This window comes from Melanerpes formicivorus, unplaced genomic scaffold, assembly GCF_026170545.1.
Source record: "Melanerpes formicivorus ecotype bairdi unplaced genomic scaffold, bMelFor1.0.p_v2 SCAF_7, whole genome shotgun sequence".
Taxonomy (NCBI): domain Eukaryota; kingdom Metazoa; phylum Chordata; class Aves; order Piciformes; family Picidae; genus Melanerpes; species Melanerpes formicivorus.
In genome coordinates this window covers 13,146,185-13,172,387 of record NW_027142359.1, presented here as the reverse complement: position 1 = coordinate 13,172,387, position 26,203 = coordinate 13,146,185, and the positions used below count along the sequence as shown (strand labels likewise).

General features: G+C 38.5%; 1 protein-coding gene across 9 annotated transcripts; it reads right to left on the bottom strand.

The window, feature by feature from the left end:
- Positions 1–386: 386 nt before the first annotated feature.
- Positions 387–24,741, bottom strand: NEXN (nexilin F-actin binding protein). Of its 9 annotated transcripts, none has more exons than XM_068141086.1 (14): positions 24,642–24,741; positions 15,872–15,953; positions 14,573–14,764; positions 14,350–14,431; positions 14,124–14,272; positions 12,753–12,794; positions 11,446–11,628; positions 11,195–11,368; positions 8,845–9,030; positions 4,815–5,012; positions 3,229–3,450; positions 2,011–2,196; positions 1,290–1,650; positions 387–1,188 (listed from the first exon to the last, which is right to left on the bottom strand). In XM_068141086.1, exons 2-14 carry the CDS (start codon positions 15,896–15,898, stop codon positions 1,175–1,177), a joined length of 2,016 nt encoding a protein of 671 aa, XP_067997187.1. In that variant the 5' UTR covers positions 15,899–15,953; positions 24,642–24,741; the 3' UTR covers positions 387–1,174. The 9 variants fall into 9 exon arrangements, with proteins under 9 accessions (XP_067997187.1, XP_067997186.1, XP_067997185.1 ...); XM_068141085.1 differs by lacking the exon at positions 24,642–24,741 and adding an exon at positions 23,685–23,847; XM_068141084.1 differs by lacking the exon at positions 24,642–24,741 and adding an exon at positions 23,036–23,282.
- Between the last annotated feature and the right edge of the window lie 1,462 nt (positions 24,742–26,203).

Here is a 26,203-nt window from a genome sequence, read left to right as displayed (position 1 = left end):
AGTACTGTGAATAAACATCAACCACATGAAGTGAGGTATTATATGACTATTAGGATGTTCATTCAAAACATGCAGTTTACTACCTTTTTTCCAAGACGCTTCTGAATTTGTACTCATTGAGGCAAAAGTGACATCCAGTAAGTTAACTTACAGAGAAGAGTCACCATCTTGAACCACAGGAAAATTTGTTTTGGAAATGACTGCATAAATCTGATTTGCTGCAGCTTACCATCTCTTTGTTAAGCCTTACACGTGTAATTTTGAATTTAAAATACAATGATTGTTTGTAAAATTACATCTACAGAAGCTTAAAGCAAATGATTCAGACGTTCTAAGCCCAGTAACAGTGTTGGTATCAAGAGGTTTTGCAGAAAAATAGTACACTGTTTAGAGATGCAGCAGTAAATTTATTTCATAAAAACAGAACAAAGATTTAGAAGTTAGGCACTTTCTTGAAAGTATTTTTCTTACAGCTTGCTTTGTACCAACTTAGCTATGATAGGCTCATATTTTGTCACCAAATGTTCCTCTAGTATTTAAGCAGTGAAAAATTACAAGTTTTACAAGTAAACATTGGTACCATAAAGACTACTATGGGCCTTACTGAGATGTTTTTTCCTTTTGAATGACCAGCTACATAGGTTGATATGAGCATACAGTTTAAATGCAAGCCCAGTTTAAAACTACTCTTCTAACAAAACAGAAGTGAGCAGTTATGTAATCTTTTATTCTTTAAAAATGGTGCACTGGGGATTTTGAATATCAGTATTTCCTTTTGCCAGTTCAATGCCTCTGGGAGTAAGTAAAACATCTTAAATACTTAGTGTTCATGCAAAATACACCAACAGATGTACACTGCTACATAAGTTTCCAGATTGTGTATTTAGCTTTACACTATTATGCAACAGTTGGTCTTCAAATGTGGGAGCACTGTTACAATTCAGCTTTTCCTTTAGTTGACCTTTTGTACGTTCATTCCTTTTTAGCCTTTAATAGTGATTTTTGTACTGAGCAAGGAACCTGGACACTTTCACAATTTGAAGGCTATTCTTATCTGATGCAGGAATGAGAAATCAATGCATATCCTTGCTTTCTGTAGTTGGCCCCATGAGAGAAAGAGATGATGCAATAAGAAAGTATTGAGGGGAAGAAAGATTCCAGATGAAGTAGAGCATTAGTAGTCATCAGCTAGGAAATAAAAGGATTAAGAGAAACAGATAATTAGCTTTCTGTAATAGGAAAGATGCAAGGAGAGTGAGAATAAAGCAAATTAAAATGCTAACTCTTACTTTCAATGGTGAGAATACAGGTGCTAGCAGATGTGCCTCTGTTGTTGACTGCTTTACACATATATTCCCCTTCATCTTCTGGGAAGGTTTCTGGCAAGTACAGGCAATAGGTTTCTCCTCTTTCAATATATTGGTAGTCCTCAGAGTCCTGCAACATTTCCCCCTCAAACCACCAAGTAACTTCAGGTTTTGGTTCTCCAGTAATTTTAACTGTAAACCTCACTGGCTCGCCATCAACTACTGATGTGTTTTTCAGTGATTTCTTGAACCAGGGAGCTCCAGATCGAGCTTGATCCTCCTCATCTTCACAAGTAGAACCATTAATAATGCTTCCCTCCTCCTCTTCTTCCTCTTCCCTCTTCTGTTTTAAGATAAATAAACTTAGAACACTTAAAAGCAGCAATAGCAAAATGACTGTTAGTGATACATATTTGATACAAGTTACCCTGTTTCTGAGAAAGAAAGAAATATTCCACCTTATCCTCACCAGATAACAATGCCTGATTTTGGCTGTGAAACAGGCTATTGAAAGGATATTTGCAGCTTCTCATACTCTAGTACGTGAAAACACCAAAAGCAATTTTACATTATTGCAGTAATTCACAGCCACTAAACCAAGGATAGTATGCCTTTTGTACTGCTGGCAGTGTTGCCATCAGTGGTGCTTGGAGACTAAGTTAAATAACGCTTAAGATTGAAGAAAATACACTTTGTAACTTACCTTCTGTAATGCTGCATCAATTTCTTTCTGTTCAAACTGCATGCGTAGTAATTTCTGTTCCTCAATTCTCCTCTGCTCCTCTTCCTCCCTGGCTCTTGCCATTTGCTCAAAACGGGCCTTCATGTTTACTTTATGAGTAAATGGAGCCTCAGATTTCTTGGCTGGTTTCACATCTACCTCATCATCCTTGGGGGGGGGAAAGAATTTAATGTGTATGATAATAAAACTAGTTTTGTATATTAGTAGCTCTTCTCTGAGTAAAGCCACCTACAGTCCTGTTTTTCTCAGAGGTTTGTTTAATGTTGGGTTTAAGATCAAGTCTTGTAGTTTATCCCTGGGATAGGGCAAAATACTTCCAAAAGTAATTTCTAAAATGTTAGAAAAATACTTCTAAAGATTGATATCCATATAGAAGTCCAATACTGTCTTCTCCCAATGGTAAATCATTAGTGACTTGACTTTTATGCTGTCGTAGCTTCAACACTTAATACAGGTTGACTTTATCAGAAACAGAGTGTCTGTCATTAAACTAAAAGCTCAAAAATAAAAGAAGATGCTTTGAGCTAATACCGAAGTGACTGATGACTGTGGATAGGAAACAGAATGAGGCTTAGATCTGGCCTGCTGCTGTTGTTCCCTGACTGCCACAAGATTATGTCATGAAAGCTCATGCTGATGTTTTGTGTCACAAAGCATACTGTTGATTTTTTGGTTAGACGGGTAGCTTCATTTCTTGTTTTTACCCCACTTAAAAAAAGTAAAAGGGTTCCGTTATGAAGCAAATACAAATAGACATCCACCTCTGGAAATTAGTAGAGAGGATAAAAAGACTTGATCTACAAATGGTATTGTTTGGGGCCTTTTCTTTTTTCAACTCTAATTCATTCTCTACCATATGAATTGAGTTAAGAAGGAAAAACAATGTAATCACTAACAGATTCATTCTCAAATGTGAATTTCAAACCCTCAGGCTGGCAGGTTTCAGGTTAAGATATGACATAAAGCGCTTTAAGCAGAAAAACAGATCTCTGATCAGCCAACTGATAATAAAATGGTGCTGTTTACTTTTGGGATGCTGAGGTGAGACTTTGTTTATCCAAAGGAGAGAACAGGACAGAAGGGGGGAAATAATTTTGAGAATATAGCAAACTTTGCCCACACCTGCATCACTAGTGTCTCATTTAAGTATAGTATTAACATATACAGAATACAACATACTTCTTGAAAATGTTCAGCTTCCCGTTCTCTTATTTCTTCATCTATTGCTCTTCTTTTAGCTCGCTCTTCTTCAATCTTCTTCTGTATTTCTTCTTGAGACAATTGTCCTATCTTTTCAAACTTGCTTTTTAAGTTCTTTGCCTGAATAGAACCACTTCTTTTTAGCTTTATTAATTCTTCATATTCTTTACTCAGCTCAAAAGTTTCAGACTCTTCTTCCAGCTGTTCAGAAATTACAGAAACATAGGAGATACAAAAATGCCATAGTTATTTTACTTCTTCTCCCCCCAGATAGCAGTAACTTAATACACTTAACAGTTCTCTTAGTTACTTGAAATCAGCACAGAGACCTTTTCCAATTTACTTTTTTCCCTTGCTTTTCACAGGATTACTGCATTTGTATTGCCTCTGAACTAGATACACGTTTTTGCGCACCTTGATTGAACATGCCTTTTGTCCAAAGATTGCTGTTAACAAACCACCATTCAGACTCAGAAAACCAGACACTTAGCAGTACAGAAAGCTCATTATCCTGGATCTGTAATTTAACCTCTCTGGTTCACTTGCAATATTGCTATGAATTTTCTAAAATACAGCCACATTGTTAAACCAAATTCCTGCTCTTTGGGGGTTTTGTTTGTTTTGGTGAGTTTTTTTGTCTTTTTTTTTTTTTTAACTTGGTAAAAAGGAAGTAAAATCTTAGGATGCTATGACTGGAAAAGAAACGGCACTGCTGGATCATGCAGTCCAACCACAGCTGAAGCTGTGATTGTTGATATTTTACTCCTTGCTTTTACAGCCTCTGGCTGACAGTAAAGACATGTATGCATTTTAGTTGGATGTCCCCATCTCTCTATTCTTCCCCACAATGCAATACAAAATTGACCTTCAAAGTTTGCAAACTAGAGCCTGTATTACTTGCTCTGGTTTCACTTAGCAAAACTTAAACATAGTCATGTAACACTAAAAATGGAATAACGAAAGAATTGCCACCCACCACCAAATCTAATTGAAGTGTGAAGTTCATGAACATGATGTTTTAGGTATTTGGTATGCAAATCAAATTTTGTGTGTCACTTTTCATATTGGCCGTGACAACCTTCAAAAACCCTTGATATGCTGAGGCCACTGATACAGTTGAGGCCGCTGTTCCTAATTAGTTAACCCAGCATTAAGGAAAAGCAAGAGTTTTGCTCTTCCCTACATTAATTTCTGCATTTGTATTTGGGATCTACATTTTTTTTGTTCTCCCAGTGCTGTAAATACTACACTGTTTTCTAGTATTACTGTAGGACTGACTGAAACAACATTACAATTTTGAATTACCCATTTACTTTAGGGGTGGTAAGGGATAGAAGCCTTTTCCTTGTGGACTAGTGATAAGTATCCTGCTATATGCAATATTATGTTTTTAAAGTATATTTGTAAAATTCTCCATTCTCTCTGCACAACGCATGACAGTATTGATTTAAAATGTCCTCTAAAAGAATCTTCAGTTGTAATCTTCAACTGTGAGATTTTAGTAATTCACTGAAATTCTCTTTCGCTTTTATTGAGTGTGTTACCATACGCATTGATATACAAACCTCTCCCATTTCTTGTCTCAGCTGTTGAAATTCTTGCTTTTCCATTTCCAACTTTTGCCTACGCTCTTCTTCTGCGCGTCTTTTTTCTTCTTCCATTTTTTGTCTTAGCAACTCCTCGAAATTAATTTCCAGTTTACCAGGTATGAGAGATTCTTGGGACACTGTTTTAAACATTTCTGGTGATTCATCATCCAGCACCTGTTGGAAAATCAGAGCATTAATGATAGGTGTGATGAAATCACAGGATTTCTCAGACACTTCCAATGAGCCAAGTTTTCTGTCACATCTGCCATAGTACAGTAAGATGCGGTATGACAAGTGTGGATATTCATTGAATGTTCTGGGAGAGGGAGTGTGTTTGCAGAGGGGGATTGTATTTGATTTCCGCTCCTTACTGAAGGTGGTGATGTTTATTAAAATGCAGGGTTTTTATTATTTTTCAAGATCATGGGGAGGATGTCCTCTAAATGCAGCCTTGGAACCTAGAAGTTATTTCCTGTTCACTGCTTCTAAGCAAACTGAATTGTATTCCCCTTCTTAAGCAATACTAGTGTTCCCCATTAAGGGTAAATTAATAGAATTTTCTACAGGAAACTCTTCTTGTGCACCCATGGATTATACTAAGTTACACTGACAGTTCATTGGTTTGTACAACCCAAGCATAAAGGTCTCCTCCTTTTTCTGTCCTCAGGGTTCACAATAGAGTTGGTCTTTTGATGGTCATCCATGAACAGTTTGCTTATTTTGAAGACTAATTCATAAGATGATGCTAAGGCCTAGGAAATGCACTCTTCATTAATTCAAAATGCAGGAAGTGTAGGAACAATTACACGATCAGACTGAATTTGAAGTAAAGCATTAGAAGAATACAAGCCCAGGTACATGTTAGTCTGAGTTACACAAGAAAATTTTTGAATTACTTTTTGATAAAATCCATACATGTTTGTGTAACAGGAATGGTCTCTACATAAACTTGAGGTCAGACACTGACCTAGAGCTGTGTGGGGAGGTGGCATTTTGGCACTAATCAACAAGTTTGAAAAGCCTTTTGGCAAATACTGAAGAGCCTAATGTGCCTTAAATTGTAGGTTTTCCCAAGAGTAATAATCAGTCAAATACCAGAAAGAATTAAAGAAGCAAAACTTCCATTTCAGAAAGTGTTTTGAGTAGCTTTAGAAGAGAACAGAAAATGAGTATTTTTATAGAGATTCTTTTGCACACTTCTTTTAATCGCTACTTACTGCCATTGTAACTTGCACTTTTCACTGCTGTTTGTGCCATTTTATTTGCTACCACTGTACTGATCTCTTTTGCTCATATCCTTTTGGTCGTAGCTCTTAAAGTACGTTTTTTATCTAGCTCCACTCAAATACTGTTATACACTATAGCTGTCCTTCAGATTTTCCCTCTGAGTAAGCTTACAGTTAGATTACAGCCCCATCATTCCCTCCATTTTTTATTTGTTTAGCATAACATGAACATATTTGTTGCAATTCTGATAATGGAGAATTGGAGTCAAACACCAAAGCTATAAACTATTTCCTTTAATGAAATCAGTGCATAGCCACATAGTTTCTGGAGGGTAACCACAGCTAAATCAGCAAAAAAAAAAAATGTGTAAGTCTCTTGCCTGCGATGTGTCAATGTGCTCATCACTTCAAGAAGATACAGAACCTAAGTGATTTAAGAGAAGCATTCATTCTCCATTTATCAGTGTATAAACTTCAGAAAGCTGTGCACATAAGCAAAAACCAGCAGTTGGATACTCTGTATTTGTGAATCACTAAGTTATGAGAAGATAGTAAACCGATGTATTCCTGATTATAAAACATGGGGTGGGAAATCAGCTGAATTGTGTGGTGTATCAAACCCTTGTGGTTAGTTCAGTAAATATTTTACCCATATTTTGTAGAGTGAGACCACGATTTTCTTTTCTGTAAACTGGGAACAGATGGCAGTGAGAAACAGTCCTGCAACAACCCTAGCTTGCAGCACAGTCAAGCCAATTTCAGTGGGCAAACAATGTCTGAGAGTGGAATATGGCTTTTTTTTTGTGCTAAGACAGGCTCTTTATGCAGTCTCTAATGGAAAGATGCATAAAGGCATAATGGAAATGAAAAGGGATGAAAGACAAATGCTTCTGTCTGGAAGTGATCATGATGATGGGAAGCATGGAAGTGTGAAAGTAGCACAAATAAATCTGAAATAAGGAGATCCGAAAAAGAGGTGGCATTTGTGGTTTTCAGACACAAAAGTATTTGGTATGTGTATACTTTCAAAACTAAACTCAAAAGAACCAACTTGAAAGGTTTTAAAATAGCTGCTTCTAGATTCTTAAATAAAAAACAGGATATGAGGGTTTACTGCTTCTGAAAGAGGTGACTATATGGTCTTAAAATGTTTGAAAGCACATCTGCATTGCTGCTACATTTGTGTACCTGTGAAAAAACAGGGAAAGCACAGGCTTGTGTTTTTTGTTCTAAGAAATAGTAAATTCAGGATGCTAGTTAACACAAAACTTTCAAATATGTACATGCTGAAAACACATTTTTCAGTTACTTTTTTCTCATTACTGAATGTCTTCACTGTCTGTGGTTGAAGTGCAACCATGGATTTTTGTGCTGCATCTAATAGATTAAACTGTTCAATCAGTGTTTTCTTGCCTGGACACTTGAGCTTAGGTTCTTGTTACACTGTGGCAGAAAAAATCAGAAGATAGCACATATTTTATTTCCTTTCTTTTAGCTGTCTGATGGCTTCTCATAAATACTGTAATGGCAAAAGCCCAGTAGCACTTTTTAATGTCTTTTTTTTTTTCCCCTCCTTTTTCCTAGTGGCTTTAGCTTCTATTTTCTCTCCTTGATGCTATGGACACTACTTTCTGTAACTACTTACCAGTACAATATCAAACATAATTTTACATAGTAGTTTCTTTAGGTAGTCTCAGCATACAGTTCTTGTCTTTGCCCCAGTTTTTAGGCAAAGGGAGCACTGCTGACAGTATCTGTAGTCATACAAAGTTGTAGTTTGTCTCACAACTTACTGCTTTGAGTGACAAACAAAATGTTATTAGGCATGCAGTTAGTCTTTCCTGATAAAAGCACAGAGGGGAATGTAGAAAGACATTGCCAGATATGTCAGCTGTGGTTGTTCCACAGTTCTGTATGGCATGTATTGCCCTTCTTTTTGAAACAAACTATACTTAGTTGATGTTTGTGTAATTTAACACTGTATTTCCTGAATCTTAAGTTGTTGGGATAAGCCTGAAGAGTACAGTGACAAGCTCCATACTAATTATTTTAATATTGTTGTCACTCTCTGAAATCTGGCACCTTTCTCCACTTTCAGGTAGTGTCAGTCCTAGGTACCTACAAGTTTGTCTTCACTATAATCTTAACTCCAATTTTACAAGTCATTGCATATCACAGAAACCTGTATAAGGGAGTTCCGTATTATAAACTGTTCTAATGAATACATGCCACAAACAACTTTTCTCCTGGACAAGTAATGAAATGCAGTTAGCTGAGTCCAGAGCTGCTTTAATTTTTCCTTTCCAAAGGACCACAGATGACTATAAAATTTGTACTTGGAGTGAAACTCTCTCATGTGCCGCTAATTAGGCTCTAGCTGGCACGAGCCGTTTGGTTTACACCCTGTAAAAGTACAGAGATAAACTTGGAGAAGTAAAAAGAATTGTTCTCCAAAAACAACAACAACAATAAAAACCCCACCTTGTGAAAACATTTTACTTTCCAAGTTTCTTGTGTCTAGCATAATTAATACCCAATACCTGCTTTTGACTAAACTACTCAAAATCCATTCAAGGCTTGCTTGGGGATTGTTCTGTGATGATTTTTAATAAACCAAACTTGATTATTTTACCTGCTCATAAGTAGTGAGGTGAACTAGTTAACGAAGGAGTTGAAGCATGCTTTCCTAACTGTGTTTAAAGCTTCTTCCAAGAGCTGCATCCCAGTTCATTTAAGATTTAGGTAAAAATTAAATTATATACTAAATAAAAATGCCATACCATGTTTTTCCTTGCTTCAGCAAATGCTCTCTTCTCCTCTTCTATGCGTCGTCTTGCATCTTCTTCTGCTCTCCTCTTTTCTTCTTCTCTCCTCTGTCTTTCTATCTCCTCAAAGCTAAGTCTAAGTTTACCAGGACGGAATTCTTTCACTGAATTTTCAGATTCTTCATCGCTACCTTCATTTATCTTCAGAGAAAGTGGAACAGAAAAATAGAAAGGACTTACCTTTATGTTTAGATTATTCTTTATAGAACATAAATGTTTCTTACAGGAAACATTTTAATCTTGGTTTTAGGCAGAGGAAGGAAGATGAGTATTTTGGTATCCTAGTATTTTGGTATCTTTCTGTAATTTTTAAAAAACTGTTGAGTGTGTAATTCAAGGAACAATGTGTTCCTTGGCTGAGCAATTAAGTAGAGAGTTAGATCATTTACTGTAAATTGCTCCCTATTCGCTTTCTTTACCTCACTTTCATAGACCTGTACACCATCAAACCTTTTTGTGTGCATATAAATTGTTTTTACCAGTGCACTTAGCAGTTAAAAAATTACTGTAAAGTTTTATAGCAAAAATAGATCAATTAAGATTTTGCTGTTACTCCAGACTGAGGTCTTTGTTTCTTTTCTGTTTAGACATTTAATCATCACTGAAGAAAGGGAATTGAGATACTCCAATCTTTTCACTATTGCTTGCGTCCAGTGAACACTTACCTGCTAAGAGAAGCCTATGGTTTGCAAACTACAATCAACAACACAAGAACAAACCATCTGCAGAGGACATCTCAGAGTACTTTATTTGTTAATGGAGAGAATGGACTGGGAACTGTCAGAGTTTTGACAATCCAGATTTCTGTGTACTGCAAGCATCCCTAACACTGGTATGTGTGGCAGCCAATACAGGGAACTGCAGAAATACTTTATTTGGAATTCGTAGAGAAAAAAAAAGAATTGAAAGAAATTAACTGACAAACTCTTCCCTTAAGAAAACTTCTTACTTCAAATTTTGACAACCACTGATACCAGATCAAACTGCATGATACAAGTTTCTTTTGAAGTAGTGAACTTGTTAACTATATTACTTGGTTAATGGGAGATATGAACAAAACTTTAGCGAGAGCAGCTAGTGACTCCATGAAGTTCTCTCTCCGTTTTCTTCCCTCTTCTTCAGTACAATCCCCTGCCCATCTCCAAATAAAAAGGGGAAAATGCATTATTGATGTAACATCATGGTTACTGATGTGGAAAGGTTAAGAGATTTACTACAGGTGGGAGTGGAGGAGTAAGCTACAGTTTGGGTATCTGCTTTAACCTATAACCCTCCCAAATTGGACCAGCTGGGAATTTCACTGTTTCAGCTTTGTGGAGGTTCTGTGTTGTTTGGTTTGTTATGTTAGGGTCTTTTCTCTTAACTGGAGAATTTAAGTTTCTTGAACATTTTTTAAATACATTGATTTAGTGATCTTGTTTGTCCAAGAAATGTTCATTTATACTCTGTTAAAATTAGCAAATTCCTAGAAATTATGTTTTCAAAGATTTCATGGAAGATTAAAGTATCATTTCTTGTATGTGAACTAACATTTTTTGTATGTGAACTAGCACACATGAAGGTATTTAAATACAGAACTTAAAAAATGCCTTTGGAAGTGGAGTATGGTAAAGTGAATAAATGAAGAACTAAACTACTTGGTACAACTTACGTTAATACAAAGTGTATGATTCCTTTAGTCTGATCAAAAGACTAAACTATAGTGAGGACTGCTTAGAGCGGATCTAAAATATCTGTCTTATGATAAAGAACACATGGAGGCAGTTTTATGAGTAATACAAAATTGTAAGCTACACTTCTGAAAATAGGGGGCTTAATCTAGTAAATTTTAGTATATTGTTTATGTCCACACATACAAGAGAGCTGATGTGTCTTACTTCCCTTTGCCCCTAAGAGGAAAGCTGCAATTGACACATTCATCTATCATATTTATAAATAAATATGAGAATAAGAAATAACATTCTCTTACTACAGAATGTTTTAATCAAAAACTGGTTACTGAAACATCTGAAGCACTATTTAAGCACAAAAGGGACAACTAATCTTCTTGAGGACTTACAGGTTGAGGTGCTACAAAGTGTAGATAGAAAACCTACAAAGACTGCTGGTTTTACTGAAACAGTATCTAAAGCATAATTACTGGCTTAGAGATAAGGTCAAAAATACATATTTAAAAATGAATTTTCAGACTCTTAACAACATGAAATATAGTTAAGGAATACGAAAAAAGTGTCAGATACAGGAAAGAATGTAAAAACATCCTATGTGAAAATTCTGTAGCACCATGAATGAAACTTGTATTTACCATTTGCTGTCTAGCTTCTTCAAAGGCACGTTTCTCCTGTTCTAAACGCTGTCTTGCTTCTTCCTCTGCTTGCCGCCTTTGATTTTCCTGTCTTTGCCTTTCAAGTTCTTCAAACGTTACTTTCAGCTTACCAGAAGAGAGAGGCTCTTGTGTTCTGTTGCCTTCATTTTCACCCTGTGTAAGAAAAGTTAAAGGGTTGTATCTTAAATAATAGGTGTTTGTATCTGAAGTATTTTAGATGAGTGGTTTACCATGACAAATGAAAGGCAGTTGGTTTCCTTAAGGAATTGGTTTTGTTCCTTGGTTTCTTCATCATGTCTCTCTCTTTGTTCTGCTCTCTCCTTTCCAGAGTTCTCAAAGTTTAGTTTCATCTTCCCAGGTGTTTTGGCCGGTTTCACAGGCACTACTGTAACTAGCAGTGAATCATCCCCTTCCTGTCCAAAAAGATATTTATTATATTTTTATAAAGCCTGACTTCTAGATAGATTATTTCTTAGCCAAACTACTGCCTTCACCTGTGTAGCACCAAAGCTTCCAAAATAATTACTTGGACTGATTATTAACCACAGGAATAAACCCATGTACCTGTGGCAGTCACTAGGTTCCTTGTAATAACTGGAGAACATTAAGACTGAATTATATTTTAAGCATAGCTTATGGCAAAGTCCTTAATTTCTTGACATATTTTCATTAACTGTAGTTACAAATAGTTAAGGTTTGGAGCAGAACAGGTGAAATTTTGAATACATAGCAACTTGCATGTGCTATGCAAAGCATATACTGCAGTTGCAGTGAGCTTAGTAGTGCTATACAGCAGTATGTAATTTATCAGGCAAAGTAATTTTATTGAAGGATGGTGCTGTTTCAAAGCTATTTTCAAGACTTGCCAAAATACCTTTTTACTTTTTTTTTCCCCCCACCCCCAAGTACCATGATTAACAGGATACTGTCAAATGATTTAAAACTAATGGGTTTTGGTGGCTGTTACTTTTTTTCTTTCTGAAATTTTAGTTGGAATGTGAATTTCTTGTGTGTGTTAGTGAAAGGGAACACGAGCTTTGGACCTAGGTTGTTTTTTTTTTTAAGTTACTTGCAAGACATAAAATGCAAACCCATATAGTAAATTAGTGAAGTTTTCTCAAGAAAGTTAAGGGAGTAAGGTGTTCAAACGTAAGTATATTGACAAAATCCCCTTTCAATTTCAAGTTTAAGGCAAAGAGCTTTTAACATGATACTTTCCAAAGCCAGATGACTTAGAATATCATTGCAAGTATAGCTCAGATCATGCCGGTGGCTTTGAACGTTCACATTTTTTTATGGTTTTAGCTAGTAACGAAGTTTTCACAGTGCAGACTCAGACTCTATTTCAAACAAAGAAATTGTCTTCCTGTGCAGACATACATATAGTTCTGTGCACTTTAAAAAATGCATAGCTCCATAGTTGGATTTTATTTAGGTATTTGTGTACTGTTCTCTAAGATCTCCCAGCCCAAATTACAGTAACAAAACAAAGTGAATAAAAACATAGGTGAACATTTCTTTAAAAAAATCTGATTACCTCAGCTGCTGATTCAGTTCCCGTATTGTTAAAGTCATCAATCTATTAAATGAGAATTTCATATGATTACATTACTTTGGCTCTTTGCCTTAGATTTGCAAACAACTGGAAATTTTTTTTTTAACCTTTTTTTCTGTTTTTTTTTTTTTAGCAGTGATATGTTTGTAGCACTTAAATTCACAGAGATGGTAACGATCGACCCTTTGCTGGAATAATTCAGGTAGGTTAGCTGGTTGAGGAAGCGGGAATAAAACATCATACAGAAAGTATGCTAAAGCATTTTTAACACTTCAGTGATGAACCAAGAGCTTTTTATTACAGTCATTGTTCACTTAAGCATTCCAGAGTCGTGTAAAAACAAAAAAGCTAAAGCAAGACCATTGATTATTTCTGATTCAAGTGGCACTGTCTTCCCCTCTACTCCTGCAAAAATCCAAATGCTGTATTTGCTTCATACAGTGTCTTCACATGTTACTTGTCTAGAACTACCATACTTTGTAAAATTCTACATCATATGTAGATGCCTTCCAGAGTAGATTAAGTATCTGATAAATACATTTCCATGGAAACATACAGTTTCACTGATGTTAAAAAGGTCTTAGTAGAAAATTACATCCATGTCCTTTGTTGAAAACTGCGTCCTCTCACAGCACCATTTTCTTACAACAAAAGCAAACCTAAATTAACTGCTATTTATCATGAAGATATTCCCTCTCACTGCAGTATTTGCAGCACTGATGGAAACTTTAAAAAGGAATTAACTATGATATCCCAATGCAACACTGTGTGAAAGACAAAATTTGCTTTATTGGCATCAACAAAATTGGAATCTGTTCACATCTGTGTGTATATATATATGCACACATATGTGTATGTGCATTAAAGATTCACAAAGTGGCACAGAAATAAAACATAATCTGGATAGTCAGAATTTTCAATTTTTTAATGCATTAATATCCTCTCATTTTTGCCTGCCAATGGCATTTTCTTGTTTCTTCTTGCTTACCTTAGTTGACCTATCACTGAACTGTATTCTCTACTCTATAAACAAAAATTATCTTAAGTAAGGGTGGGTAAGAATTAGAAACATTTTAAAATTAGTTTACTATATTCTGTAAACTCTTGCATGCATATGACACCAAAATCTGTGCCTGATTCACATTGCAGGCAGGTTTATGCCTTCATGGTTTCATCTATAACCCAGGTTTAGCACTTTAAAAAATTGCTGTAAAGAAGTGAAGATTCTCTGAACGTTATTCCCCACTTCCATCCCATGGAGCATCTCCCATGTATTTCTCTACTATCAATACAAAATGTTTTTCTTGTATTGTTTACAATCACATCCTGACTGCTGTGACCAGATGAACATACCTCCTGTGCTTTTTTTGCCAGTTCTCTTTGAATTTTTCTTTTCTCAATCATGTCTTGTTCAATTCTGCGCTTCCTTTCTTCTTCTGTTCTTTTCCTTTCTTCTTCTTGCCTTTGTTTCTCCATTTCTGCAAACTTGCCTTTAACTGTTCCTGTGAACATGGAATAGAGTCCAGTGCTTGCATCCAATACTTACCTAGCAAATGATGTGGTCTTTTCAGTCTCTTACCTATTAGCTTTGGAACGTAACCTTTTTCTACTTTGGATGATTTTGCTTCATCATCTTCATCAGATCCAAGCAATTCTTTCATCTGGTTGATGAAACACAGAAAGTAAACTCTCTTTATCCCTTAAAAGAAATTCTCATATTGTTGTCTTAAAATAATGTGAAAAGATTTTCACATACAGTATTAAATATTGAAATAACATGAAATATTTGCAAAGAAAATAACCTCCTGCTTCCTCCTGTTCCATTCTCTCTCTCTAACATATTGTTCTTTTCTTCTTTGCTTTTCATCTCTAGATCTCCTTTGATTTCTTTCTTCCCTTGCTTTCTGCATAGCTTCAAATTTATCCTTTACATCACCCTTGTGAAGCTTGGGCACATAGGATTTTTGGACGGGTTTAGATGAAGAGAGCAGAATCTTGGTGAAGATAAAGAAGAAATGAAGATAAGAAAAAGAAAGTTGAACAGATGAACAGAAATATTCTGATAGATTGGATTAGAAAGAATGTAAGAACGTAAAACAGAAATGCATTTGGGATTATGAACTCTGTGCCACTAGCCATCATCGATTAAGCATCCTTATATTGGTTCATAGTTAGTAAGAAATAATAAAATATACAAAACACCATCTAGCATGGTATTACACTTGAGACATTAAGTAATTGTAATGAATAGCTATGTAACAACGAATATGAACTATATGTACATTTTACAATATTACAGCTTTAAAAAAAGAGACACAAATATATATTGCTGCTTTCAATCATAAGCAGTCACCAAAGAGCCTCTCTACCCCTAACATTTAAAACAGATGCAAAGACATAGACTTATAATACAATATGCATGCTTTCTTCTTTAGCACTTTAACAGCCTTACATGGGTTTTAAATAACATTATATGTTCATTTAAAAATTCCATTAATTTACACACTTTTTAACATTTAAAACTCCCAGCTCCACTCGACTTGCAGGACCCTGGTATCAACACAGATAATGGACACTTCCTTGCCAATGCTTACTCTGTGTGTCCAATCAGTAAGAGATGTTCCCACTTTTCAGTACTGGGAAGTTTCCTCTGTTTTTACTGTGATGACTACAGAAATGCTGGAAAAAATGGCTGAAAACATTCAATGTTTCACATTTCCAACCTAAACCAATAGTTTTTGTTCCTGAGTCTCCAGAGAAGTAATATTTCAAGTAGCTTAATATTTACATTGTAGATTTAGATGTGAATTTTGTTCTGAATTTCCCTTCCAACATGTAAAGTTTCTTTGTATTTTGTTACTTTTATTTTGCTTTCCTCCTTCATGTTGTTTGTATCATTAGTAAGAAAATATTTCCCAGATTCTATGAAATCAGTTTTCTTAAGCTACTTTCACGTGTCCTATTGTATTAAAATAGCAGCACTATCAGCAGACATCCTGTATAGTAATTCAAACAAGTAACAATTGTTTGAAATTACTCTTTTTGCAAGCATCAGTTGAAAATCACAGTGTTCCGTTGATTACATCAAAATTGGTACATACCTCAGTTTTCTGTGCAATGTCATTCATGGCTACTGTATTGTGCTCTGCACCTGGTATGTTTAAGATTGCTTTCAGTTTCTACCTGCAAGAAACAGTTGTAGTTATATTCCTTTCTTTCCTTTTAAATGATGCTTTAACCATCTTCCTGTAAGTAAGTTTGCATAGGCTCAAATCAACGTATCACAATTTCATTTGGTCCTTTGAGGCTCTTGAACACATGAATAAGTTCTAAGTATGCAAGAGTAATTAAGAGAACAAGCTTATGATTCACTATTCATACTCATAACTCCTCAATATAGCCCTAGATACTGGGGTTTAATTTCCATTTAAACAAGAATTAAAAAAAAAACTAAAAGAAAAAATACACAGCCAAAACTTGGATCCAGGCTCTGGTTGCCCTGGCTGGTGTGCTGCAAACCTGTTTTTCTCAGCTAGCAGAAAGGAATGTGCTCTGCACCACTCCACTGAGCTGAGGCTGCATGAAGTTTGCAGCGTGCTAAAACCTCACATCCTCCAGGAGATGCTGCTTCACCTTTATAAGGCTGACAGGAAGAAACATGTCCTGGTGGCTGGGGGACCTACCTGCATGCTCAAGATGCAGCTGGATCTCCTTCCTGAGTGAATGCTCTTGCTTCAGTCTCAGCCAAGCTGGCATCTCTCTCAGCTCTTCACCCAGTATGGGAATACAAAATAATGCCTTCCTTTCTCCTAGGGCTATTCTAGGAATAACTAGTGCTAATAACTCTGAAATTATTTAGGAAAGCCACATACATACCTTAGAGAAAGCATTTCTCTAATTTAATTATGGGCAGGAAGTCACACCACATTTTTTAAGGAAAGAAAAGACTACAGATGTTAAAGTACACAGTATTTGTTAGAAGCCCAACAGAAATGTACTTCAGGTTCAGGGCAAGCTTTTTAGTTTTTTCAGTTCCTTCTCTTTACAATCATCAACTTCATCAGAGCTCAGGGGAGGAAGGAAATCAGGACACAACTTCAGTGCCACTGTTGTCTGTATGGTACCAATGCCCTGAGTCACAGACAAGCCTAAAAACTCAGTATGCCAAGTATGGTGCAGACACACTCAAAGTAAAAAGGCCAGAAGTAGCTTACTACTAGAAGGGACTTCTCACTTGTGATTTAGAGGAACTGAGGTCAGGGCATTTTGTGATACTGAAAAGTTGTTACTAGTTCTCAGCCTTCAAGTTCTCTAATTCCTCATTGAAAACACAACTATGGGAATTTTTATGTGGTGTTAAAAGTAATAAACATTAAAAGTTTCCATATAAACTCTTAAAAAATAGACCAACATCATCAGTGCTCACTGGTGCTGCTGTAGCTACACAGATTGAATGAGATTCTTAGATACTTTTCAGATGCTTTACCAAATTGAAGCAGTAGCAACATAGGAAACGAACATTTAGCTACCAATCTGCTCAGTTTACAAATTCACAACTCTTCAAGTTCAGCTTCAACAGAGATGTTCTACAGAACACTTGGGTATTTCTTTTCAGCAATTAAGCATGGAAAGTAATTTCCCCCCAAATCGTAATTGACAAATACTTTTAACTGATAGGAATCCAAGGCATTTCAGTTTGTCACTCATGAACACATGAACATAGAATTACAAAGTGTTAGTTCCTATTAAGCCTTCCAAATTAGCAATAGCATTCTAACATTTTGTTGTGCCTGGAAAGCCAGGTAACTTCAGTTGCATTCTTGTGGTCTCAAGGTCCTTATAGGTTTTAATGTGCATTTGTTGGGTTTGCACATCTTTGGAAGTTTTAGCTTACTCCATGCATGTAAATAAAATCCCTATTGTGATCAGTGTGGATATAAAACTAATTAAAATTTGTTAACTTCCTTTTTTTTTTTCTAAGCAAATCATAGAGAAGTCCTCTTACTTTTTTGCTACTTTGCTGATTTCTTCATCTCTTCTTGTGGCTGATATCCTTTAGCCTTGCACTTACATTACAGAAACTGAGTGAAAGGTTTATTACATGAACCCATCAGAAAACAAAGCAAAGTCATGCACTGGTACAATTCATGCACTGAAGCAGCCTGGGAGATAGCCAGGACTGAAGCAATCCCAAAGACAATCTTTCACAGGGAACTCCATTTCACTTGAACACCTCAAGTGAAGATTACTGCTAACCTTCACAGAAACATATTCTTTATCTCAAATTAATTTGAAAACTGATTATTTCAAAGTCTAATTTGTTAGGTGTAATTGAGTGTAGGAAGAAGACTATGCTCATGAGCCTGAGAACAGTTTATTTAGCTTTTGGATCAACTTTGTCTTGAACCTTTCTGACAGCTCTAATTGTGTGAATCCCTGTGACAGTGTCGGCAGCAAGACCTACCCTCAAACAAACAAAATGAGATTTCCTTTAAAGGCACAAATGTTGGAAGAAATATTTTCCAAATTCCTGCTGTCTGAACTTCCAAAAATGTGCCAGGCCAACAGGCTGTGGACCTTCAATATGGTAGACACAATTCTTCCACTTGGAATACTGCCATATCTACTATTACTTTAGGCTTCTTTCCAGTTCTTTGGCATCACTAGCTCTTAATACACTTGAAGGTTAGCCAGCTGGCTCTAAGACATGTTGTATCTGCAAGTCATCCTACCTCTAACTTTGATGCTAAAAGATATGGATATAAAGCAGTGGGGCATTACTAAACATGATACCACCCATATTTGCACTTTCATTCCTATCTGTGGCAACTAAACCTTGAGCAGGAACAGCAGCAGGCTTCTGCCTCCAGCACCCCTCAAGGCACAAGAGTAATTTCCAAGAAAGTCAATCCAGAATCTTTAAGGAAAAAAAAAAAAAAGGCAGCACTCCTTGAGTTTTGCCTTGAGTGTGAGAGACAGTGACCACTGCTTCAGGAACAACAGTGGACTGATGCTCCTTCGTATCTGCTGGTTCACTAGAAAAGGATCCACACAGACAATGAATTGCTGCTGTGGACACCAAGATGACTTAAGTCATGAATTCCTGGTACCAACAAATCATGGAAGAACAGTGCCTTCATCATCAGCCAATAGCTTTGCACAAAATAAGTGGTAATAAATTTCCCAACTCAAGACAGCTTGACCTGCTAATTCCCCTTAGAGATAAACTGGTTTTATCTTTACATTCTATATATGTGTATATATATGTACACACACTTGTTTTGTACTAAGAATGTTCCCCCCGAGTTCATCTGATACAAGTAATGCTTCGTCTTTGAGGAAAGAAGAGTCTGCTTATGTATGTACTTCAAGAGAGATGTGTCCTCCTATTCTGAAGCTTCCCAATCTTGGGTTCAGTCTCATATTTTACTTATCAAGATCAACATATCTCAGAAAAAGCTCACTGAACCTTTCAATTCAGAAAAATTCCAGACTATAAGGTTGAACATAACCATGATCAAAAAATTAATCCAGCTTGTTGCTAGGCTTTTCTTTGCTTATCCAATCTCATCACTCCAGCATTGACCTGATACTAATCTTTTTTCCCCTCTCCACACTTTACCTTTTCTATGATTAAAGAAAATATCACAGGAAATGTTAGTCTGCTGTTGAAATGTTTGTAACTGAAAGTACTAAACTGCAGTTCCACTTTCAAAGGAGGTCTGCACTGAGATTTTTCCTAGAAGAGAAATTCAGCCTCTATCCTATGACCAATAGCTCTGAATGGAAGAGAAAATGCCATTACTAGAATGAATTGACTGGCTGTAATGCAGAGAGTGATTCTAAGAAGTTTTCAAGACAAAATTTAATACAAACCAAATAATGCACAGGAAACTAAGCAATAGGTTAGAAATACTCTGCAAAACAAACAAGCCAAATAAACTGTTTTCAAGCATCCTATTTGCTGTAAATGGGTAAGCTGTCACCTCAGGGAGGTCTCACTTTGTTATGGCCATAACTTTTTATGCAGACTCCCTAAAATCTTACTTTAGGCAAAATAAAGTTAACAAAGAAAACCATTAAAAGGGCATAGAAGGTTTGATGGCTCACAAGTCCCCAAATCCATCTCCTTAAACGGAATTAATTTCCATTTCTGAAAGGGAGCCAGAGCCCTGACAAAAACAGGTTGTGCAGCTTTAATAAGTTAAAAAAATCTTCCAGAAATAATAAAATTCCCCTTCATTTGAAAACATGAAACAATCTTGATTTTCAGTGGTGTGATTAGCATCCTCACATAAGACACAGAAAAACACCAGTATTCTTCTAAACTCAGCACTTCTCTTTACAGTAGGAGTACGAAGACAGGACTGTTGAAAAAGTCTAGTTCCCATGTGGGTGTTCCCCTTTCAGGAGCCCCCCTGCTGTCCTGTGGCTACTGTGAGTTATAAATAAGCCCTTCACAGTACAGTCTAAGTTACATTTGCCATCTGTCTCCTCTTTGTGATCCACTTGCAGGGAAGACTCCATTATATAAGAAAACCATATTGTGAGAGTTGGAAACTCACTACTTGCAGCCAAAGCACTTAGGAGAAGAAAACACAGTCCATGGTGTTAAAATACTTCAACAAAATATTAAACAAAACTGGAAAGAGGAGGGAAAAGAGAATGATGTTCACCCTCTATGTCCCCACTGCAACTTGTCTGCAGTGACTCTACCAGTCCATGTACTAAATTCCAGATACTAAAGTAGGTACTAAAATGACCACACATAAGGGAAAATCCTGAACTGGCATAAACCATCAGCTCCACTGAAGCCAATGAGTTGCGACAATGAATACCAGCTGACTAAACTTCACGTTCTGTAAAACACAAACTTACTTCCTTTTATTTCTGTTTCCTTAAGTCTCTATAACTAAAGACAAGATACTTACTGACAATAGACCCAGACAGTTCAACTTCACAAACAAGCTTTTCCTCAATCTTTGAATTGTACCTCAACATTTATTGAGTCTCATATTATGAGTAGTCCTTGCAGATATGAAACTGTATTTATTATAAAGCATATTGTCTATGCCTGTTTATTTAACTAGTAACAAATACTCTCAATTTGACAGTGCAACGCAGTCAAACTACTGTGTTAAAAAAATAAAATCACCTTTCTCTCTAGAAGAAGTCTGCCTGTTAATTCCTTACTCTTTTCAGATACTACTATGGGGTACATAGGCTTCAGAGCAAAAGCAGGTGGGCCTGAGGGACTATTCTATTATGGAGGAAACCCTGCTGAGATCTTCTGGCCCATGATTTCATGTTCCAAGATATCTTCTCATCCTAATCCTGGGCAGCAGTAAATTGCAAACCAAGTCCCCAGGAGAAAAATCAACTTATTTTACCCATGCTGTAGTTCCTTCATTCCTTGCTGTATAACAGCAGCTGAAGAGAAACAGTACCATTCAAACTCAATGCCTGTTGACTTCACTGATAGGACTTCAGAGATCAGGATACTGAAATGTGAGATAAAATACTGAAGATGGAGCACTACACCAATTTGCTTCTTCCCTTCTGACAGGACACAGCCTATATGCCTCTTCTCTGAAATCCTCACAGTCAAGCTGAAACACCACAGTCATCACTAAGCCCCTGCTATGCCTCTGCCATAAAGGAGAGATCTCCTAGCATCCTGGAGATAAATTGCTGCTTCCACTTGACCAACCCTACTCTGCTGGTAGTGCTGATGCCTGTAAAAAACAGATTACGCATAACAGCTTCATCTAAGCAGGTATGGCTGCCATCAGTGCACAGAAAAGCAGCACTATTGCTTCCTCAATTGCTCTTCCATTGCCATGAACCTTCACCTCCCTTTTCCCACAACTAGCTTCCAGAGAGCTCACCATGTTCCTTGCCAAAGGACTTTCAAAGCTGAACATCCAAGTACAGCAAAAAATGGTCAGATTCCTTTCACTGAGGAAACAACTCATTTAAAGTATTCCAAAAGCAATTAGAGAAGGTATTTCTTAGGTATGCTTCAAACCATTTACCCAGTTCTTTTACTTCACCAGACTCTGCTTCTACATGAGAGAGCCATGCTCTCATGTTTCTTAATACAGTTGGCCCTCTTAGAAGACTATTATCTTACTATTTCATTTAATTAGACATTTTTTTTCTAGGAGTCTCTTAAGACCTTAAAGTTAATACTACTACATTTTCTAGCATGTCACTACTTAATTTGCAAAACACCAAGTTGCTGTTTTTTTTCCCCACAGATGTTTATTGTGCTAGCAGAAGCTCTCATTCACCTAAAACAAACGAAATAATAAATATTTTATCATCTGTCTCAGAAGCCAAATATTTTCTTTCGAGCCACTCTGCCTTACAGTCATCATGCAAGATGCTGCTGAATTCCAAACGCACTCAGCGTGCCCTTGCTGAAAACCACACTAACAAACCCGAACTTCTTTATGTAGAGACATGGTTTATGGACGTAAGGGATTTCTAAATAACTTTTACTAAAGGCATACCGCAACGAGGTGGGCTGACATCGCACCTCCACGCACACGCCGCGCCTCACGCCAGCACCAAATCCGCCCGGCTGCCTGTGCTGGCTCCAGCTTGCCCTGGGCCGCCTCTTTGGGGGCGAGGGGGAAGCGCTAAGGCCGGAGGGACTCGGCGGGACTGCCGGCGGCGCAAGTCCTGCCTGCATTCATTTACATTTAAGTCAGCTAAGAGTCGCACCCGTGGCAGAGCAGCCACCGACTCCTACCCCTGCCCGCACGATGAGGGTCCGTTGCGCGCAAGGAGGCAGCGCTGGTGGCCGCTGGAAGCGTCGCTCGACATACCCGTTTACCTCTTAACCCCTTACCACCCTCAGGCTCCCGTCCCGCTGGCTGCCACCCCAACCGAGGGGCTTGACTGCCGCCCTTGCCCACCGCGCCCTGTTCGCCGGGACCGCGCTGCGAAGGAGCTGCATCTCCCCACAGAGCCCCGGGCTGCTGCTCGGCCCTGCCACCCCAGGGGGGAATTGGCCGCCGTGGCTGTGAAACCGAGGCCAACGGAGCAGGCTCCTCGGCGGCGGAAGAAGATTCCGCTTCCGCAGCTGGTCCGGCTGAGGGGCAGCGGGTAGGCAGCCGCCTGCGCCCCACCGCACGACGAGGGAGCTGGGAAGCAGCGCGGCTCCGGCGGGCCGGGCTGTGCGCGGCTAGGAGCGATGCGGGGTTGGGGAGCTGGCCGCAGCCCGCTCTCGCCCCCGCGGCCGGCGGAGCCACTCTTACCTGTGAACGCTGCCCCGCCGCTGCGGCTCGGCGAGGTCCTGGAGGGCGGGCTGGCGGCTGCGGAGCGCCCCTTGGCTGCGGCCGCCGCTCCGCCGCTGCAAGTTTCCATAAAAGTCGCGACGTGCGGCCAGCACCCGCATTCCAGGCGAGCCCCGCGCCGCAGCAGCTGTGTCGGCCCGTCCCGTCCCGCCTCGCCTGGGCTCTGGCCCCAGCCTTGCAGCGCGGCTCGGCACGCCGACCCCTAGCCTCGGCGGGGGCCACAACCCGTCCGCGCCGTCACCCCCCGCCCCCCCCGAGCGCACAGCCGCCCGCGCCAACAGGCTTATTTTGGGCTGGAAGCACCAAGGAGCTATAAATAACGACGGGGGAGGAGGCCGGCTCCCGGTTAGCGTCCTCCTGGCCGTGCCGTTACTGCCGCAGGGCAGGGAGAGGGCTTCGCGACTGCTGCCAGCGCAAGCGAGGGGGAGCCCCCGATCCCGCAGCCTCTGCTGCGCGCTCCCTATCGCCCTGCCCTCGACTGAGGCGGTGGCATCCCTGTGCTTTCACAGCCACATATCCCTGTGCTTTCACAGCCACATGTTCCGCAATCACAGCCTCGGGTAAGGGCTGGGTCCCGCCGCCGCGGGGACTCGTTATTACCCGCACTTACCCGCACCACTGGCTCCGCAAACCTCCGCGCTCGCCTCCTGGCCCCAAAGCGGAGCTGGCTAGAAGCGCGGTCCCACTCAGAGCGCTGCGCCGCCGCTGGTTCATGCCCTGACAGCGGCGAGTTTTATACCTGCGGTGGTCGGGTCCGAAGTCGTTTTATGGCACACGGAGAGCAATCAACTAATAATAGTAATGTGACAGGGAGCTCATGGAGCGGAACCGAGCTAGTGCCAGATAGCCAGACAGAGCACACTCGCTGTAAGGCAGCGCCTTTCTCTGGAAACTTTGCAGAGGCAGAAGCACGAATTTATTGCATTTTACTGCATTCCTTTTCCTGCTTAAGGATAACTTGTTTGCTACATGTTCAGCTGCAAGGTCTCCAGTGCAGAACTTTTCTTCTCCCCTATCGCACTTGTGTCTGCCACCCTAGAGCCTAACTGTCAGAGGGATTATAAATACTAGGATGATAACGACATGGCTGAGGCTTTGCAAATCTGAACCACAGCCGTCAAACTTAAAACGTGTTTGTCTTATGAAGGACAGCGCTGGAACTTTCCCCCAGTGCCACCCTCAAAATAGCTGTACACACACGTCTGAAGCAAAGGCTTCAGTTAGGGTAGGGCTTTCAACTGTCAGTAAAATAACAGCTTTCAGAAGATGAACATAAACCATGGGGGCAGATCAAAGCATACATGCATTGCCCTTCAACAGCAGTAAGAATTAGACACTTTAGCTTTTCTATTACTCTACAAAGGAAGTCTTACTCTACAACTGGAGCTCACTATAGCAGTTTCATTTGGTAATAATCCTGAGAAAACTCATCTCCTAAACCCAGAAAAAGAGACAACAGTTTGCCCTACAGTAAGGAAAGCAATGAAACCATTCTGTTTAGCACCACAGGCAGGGATCTCTCCAGCTGACCAGCTACTGCCTGTCACACCACTTGCCTGTACTTTACCTGGAGATTATGCTGGGGTTTCTTCATTTACAAAGGTGTCTGCCTGGATCAATTTTTGACTTCCAAGACTATAAACCCCAGTATTTTGATTTTGGGTGGACAATTTGCTTGTGCCTTGAAGATTTATCAGCACTGTGGAGCATAAGCAGAATTAAACAGGTTGGCAAAATCAGTTTGAACTGGACACCTTAAAAACTGTTGCCATTCTTTTATATATATAAAAATATATATAATAAACTTTGTAATAATTTTGGTTTGGTTTGTTGTTTTTTGTTGTTGTTGGTTTTTTCTGTTGGATTTCAGGGAGCAAATTCCAATTTCAAGAGGAGTAACTGGCATCAAAATTCCTGCCATATTAAATAAATTTGCATTAGATTTCAAGAATTGTGCAAATTCAAGTTTTAGACATAGTTACAAGAGCAACAGCTGTTTCACTGAAATATTTAATATACAGAGCTACAGTTCACTTAAGCAATAAAAAGTTCATAAATACACTCACTCTGCCACTTGACAGGTTTAGTTTGTTAGCAACCAAACACTACAAAAGTATAACAATCAAGAACACATTAAAAGTGAGAACATTATTACAACTAAATTATAAATGATATAAATATTTGATTCCTGTATAGTTGTTCCCCACTCAACATTTCTGACCTTGGGAGTCGTTATGGCAGAAAAGGAAGATGGCTTTTAAATCTGGCTTGTTCTTATTAGCATGGAAAGTGGCATTCAAAAGTATTTTAAAATTTATATACACTAAATTCCAATTTTGATTATTAATTGCTTTGGTGCAGCTCTGGCATTTGTGTTATCAAAGATAGTGGACTCTTGAAATTCTTAAGCCATATGGCTGCTTATCAACAGCTATTCTTTATACACCTTCCAGCCAAGGCGTGGTAAACCCTAGGCTGTAATACAACTGATGCGAGTTCTGTGTTAAAAGGAGAAGGCTATCTCCCAAAAATGTATAGCTTTGTTCCTCTCTTCTTTTCTTAATTGTTCCTGAATCAGTTATTTGCTGGTGGTAACTTACAGCAACCAGACAATGTAATTCTTATTTTGGATGGGAAATACAATCAGTCCAATTTCCAACCAGATTCTATGAGCTTTTGAGAGCTCTGGGGGCATGGAAGTGCTCCTGTTTTGAAGAGATACATTTGTTTACCATAGACAGTATCAGGTTCTTACCCATTTCCTAAATGTTTTGGTGTTTCATTAGACTTTTGTTTTCTTCTGGTTTTGTATTCTTCTGTTAAAAAAAATGAAATTCTTTCAGTTTCAGTAAAACATAGGTTTTTAAATAATCTGAAAACTTTCATAATCTCATGTGCAATGCTGCTGCACTCCAAGACCTTTTTATAAATAATAGGAAAATTGTTCATTTAAATATGCATTTGCTTCTGTGAAAAAGCTACTTCCTGCTTTTCTGTGATGAATGTTAAGGTGTAATTTTCTTCATACCATTTTATTAGATGCCACAAACCACAGCAGACAGTTTCCTTTCACACACTGCAACCTCCAGGTCACACATTCGCTATAGAATACATCGTTCACTCTCTTCT

Bases quoted from the DNA above. Each gene is read 5' to 3' on its own strand.
- NEXN (XM_068141086.1), bottom strand. From the start codon at position 15,898: ATGAATGACATTGCACAGAAAACTGAG. The intron at 11,369-11,445 runs GTAAACCACTCA...TTTCTTACACAG, and splicing joins ACTGCCTTTCATTTGTCATG to GGTGAAAATGAAGGCAACAG. The intron at 2,197-3,228 runs GTATGTTGTATT...CCCCCCCCCAAG, and splicing joins AAGCTGAACATTTTCAAGAA to GATGATGAGGTAGATGTGAA.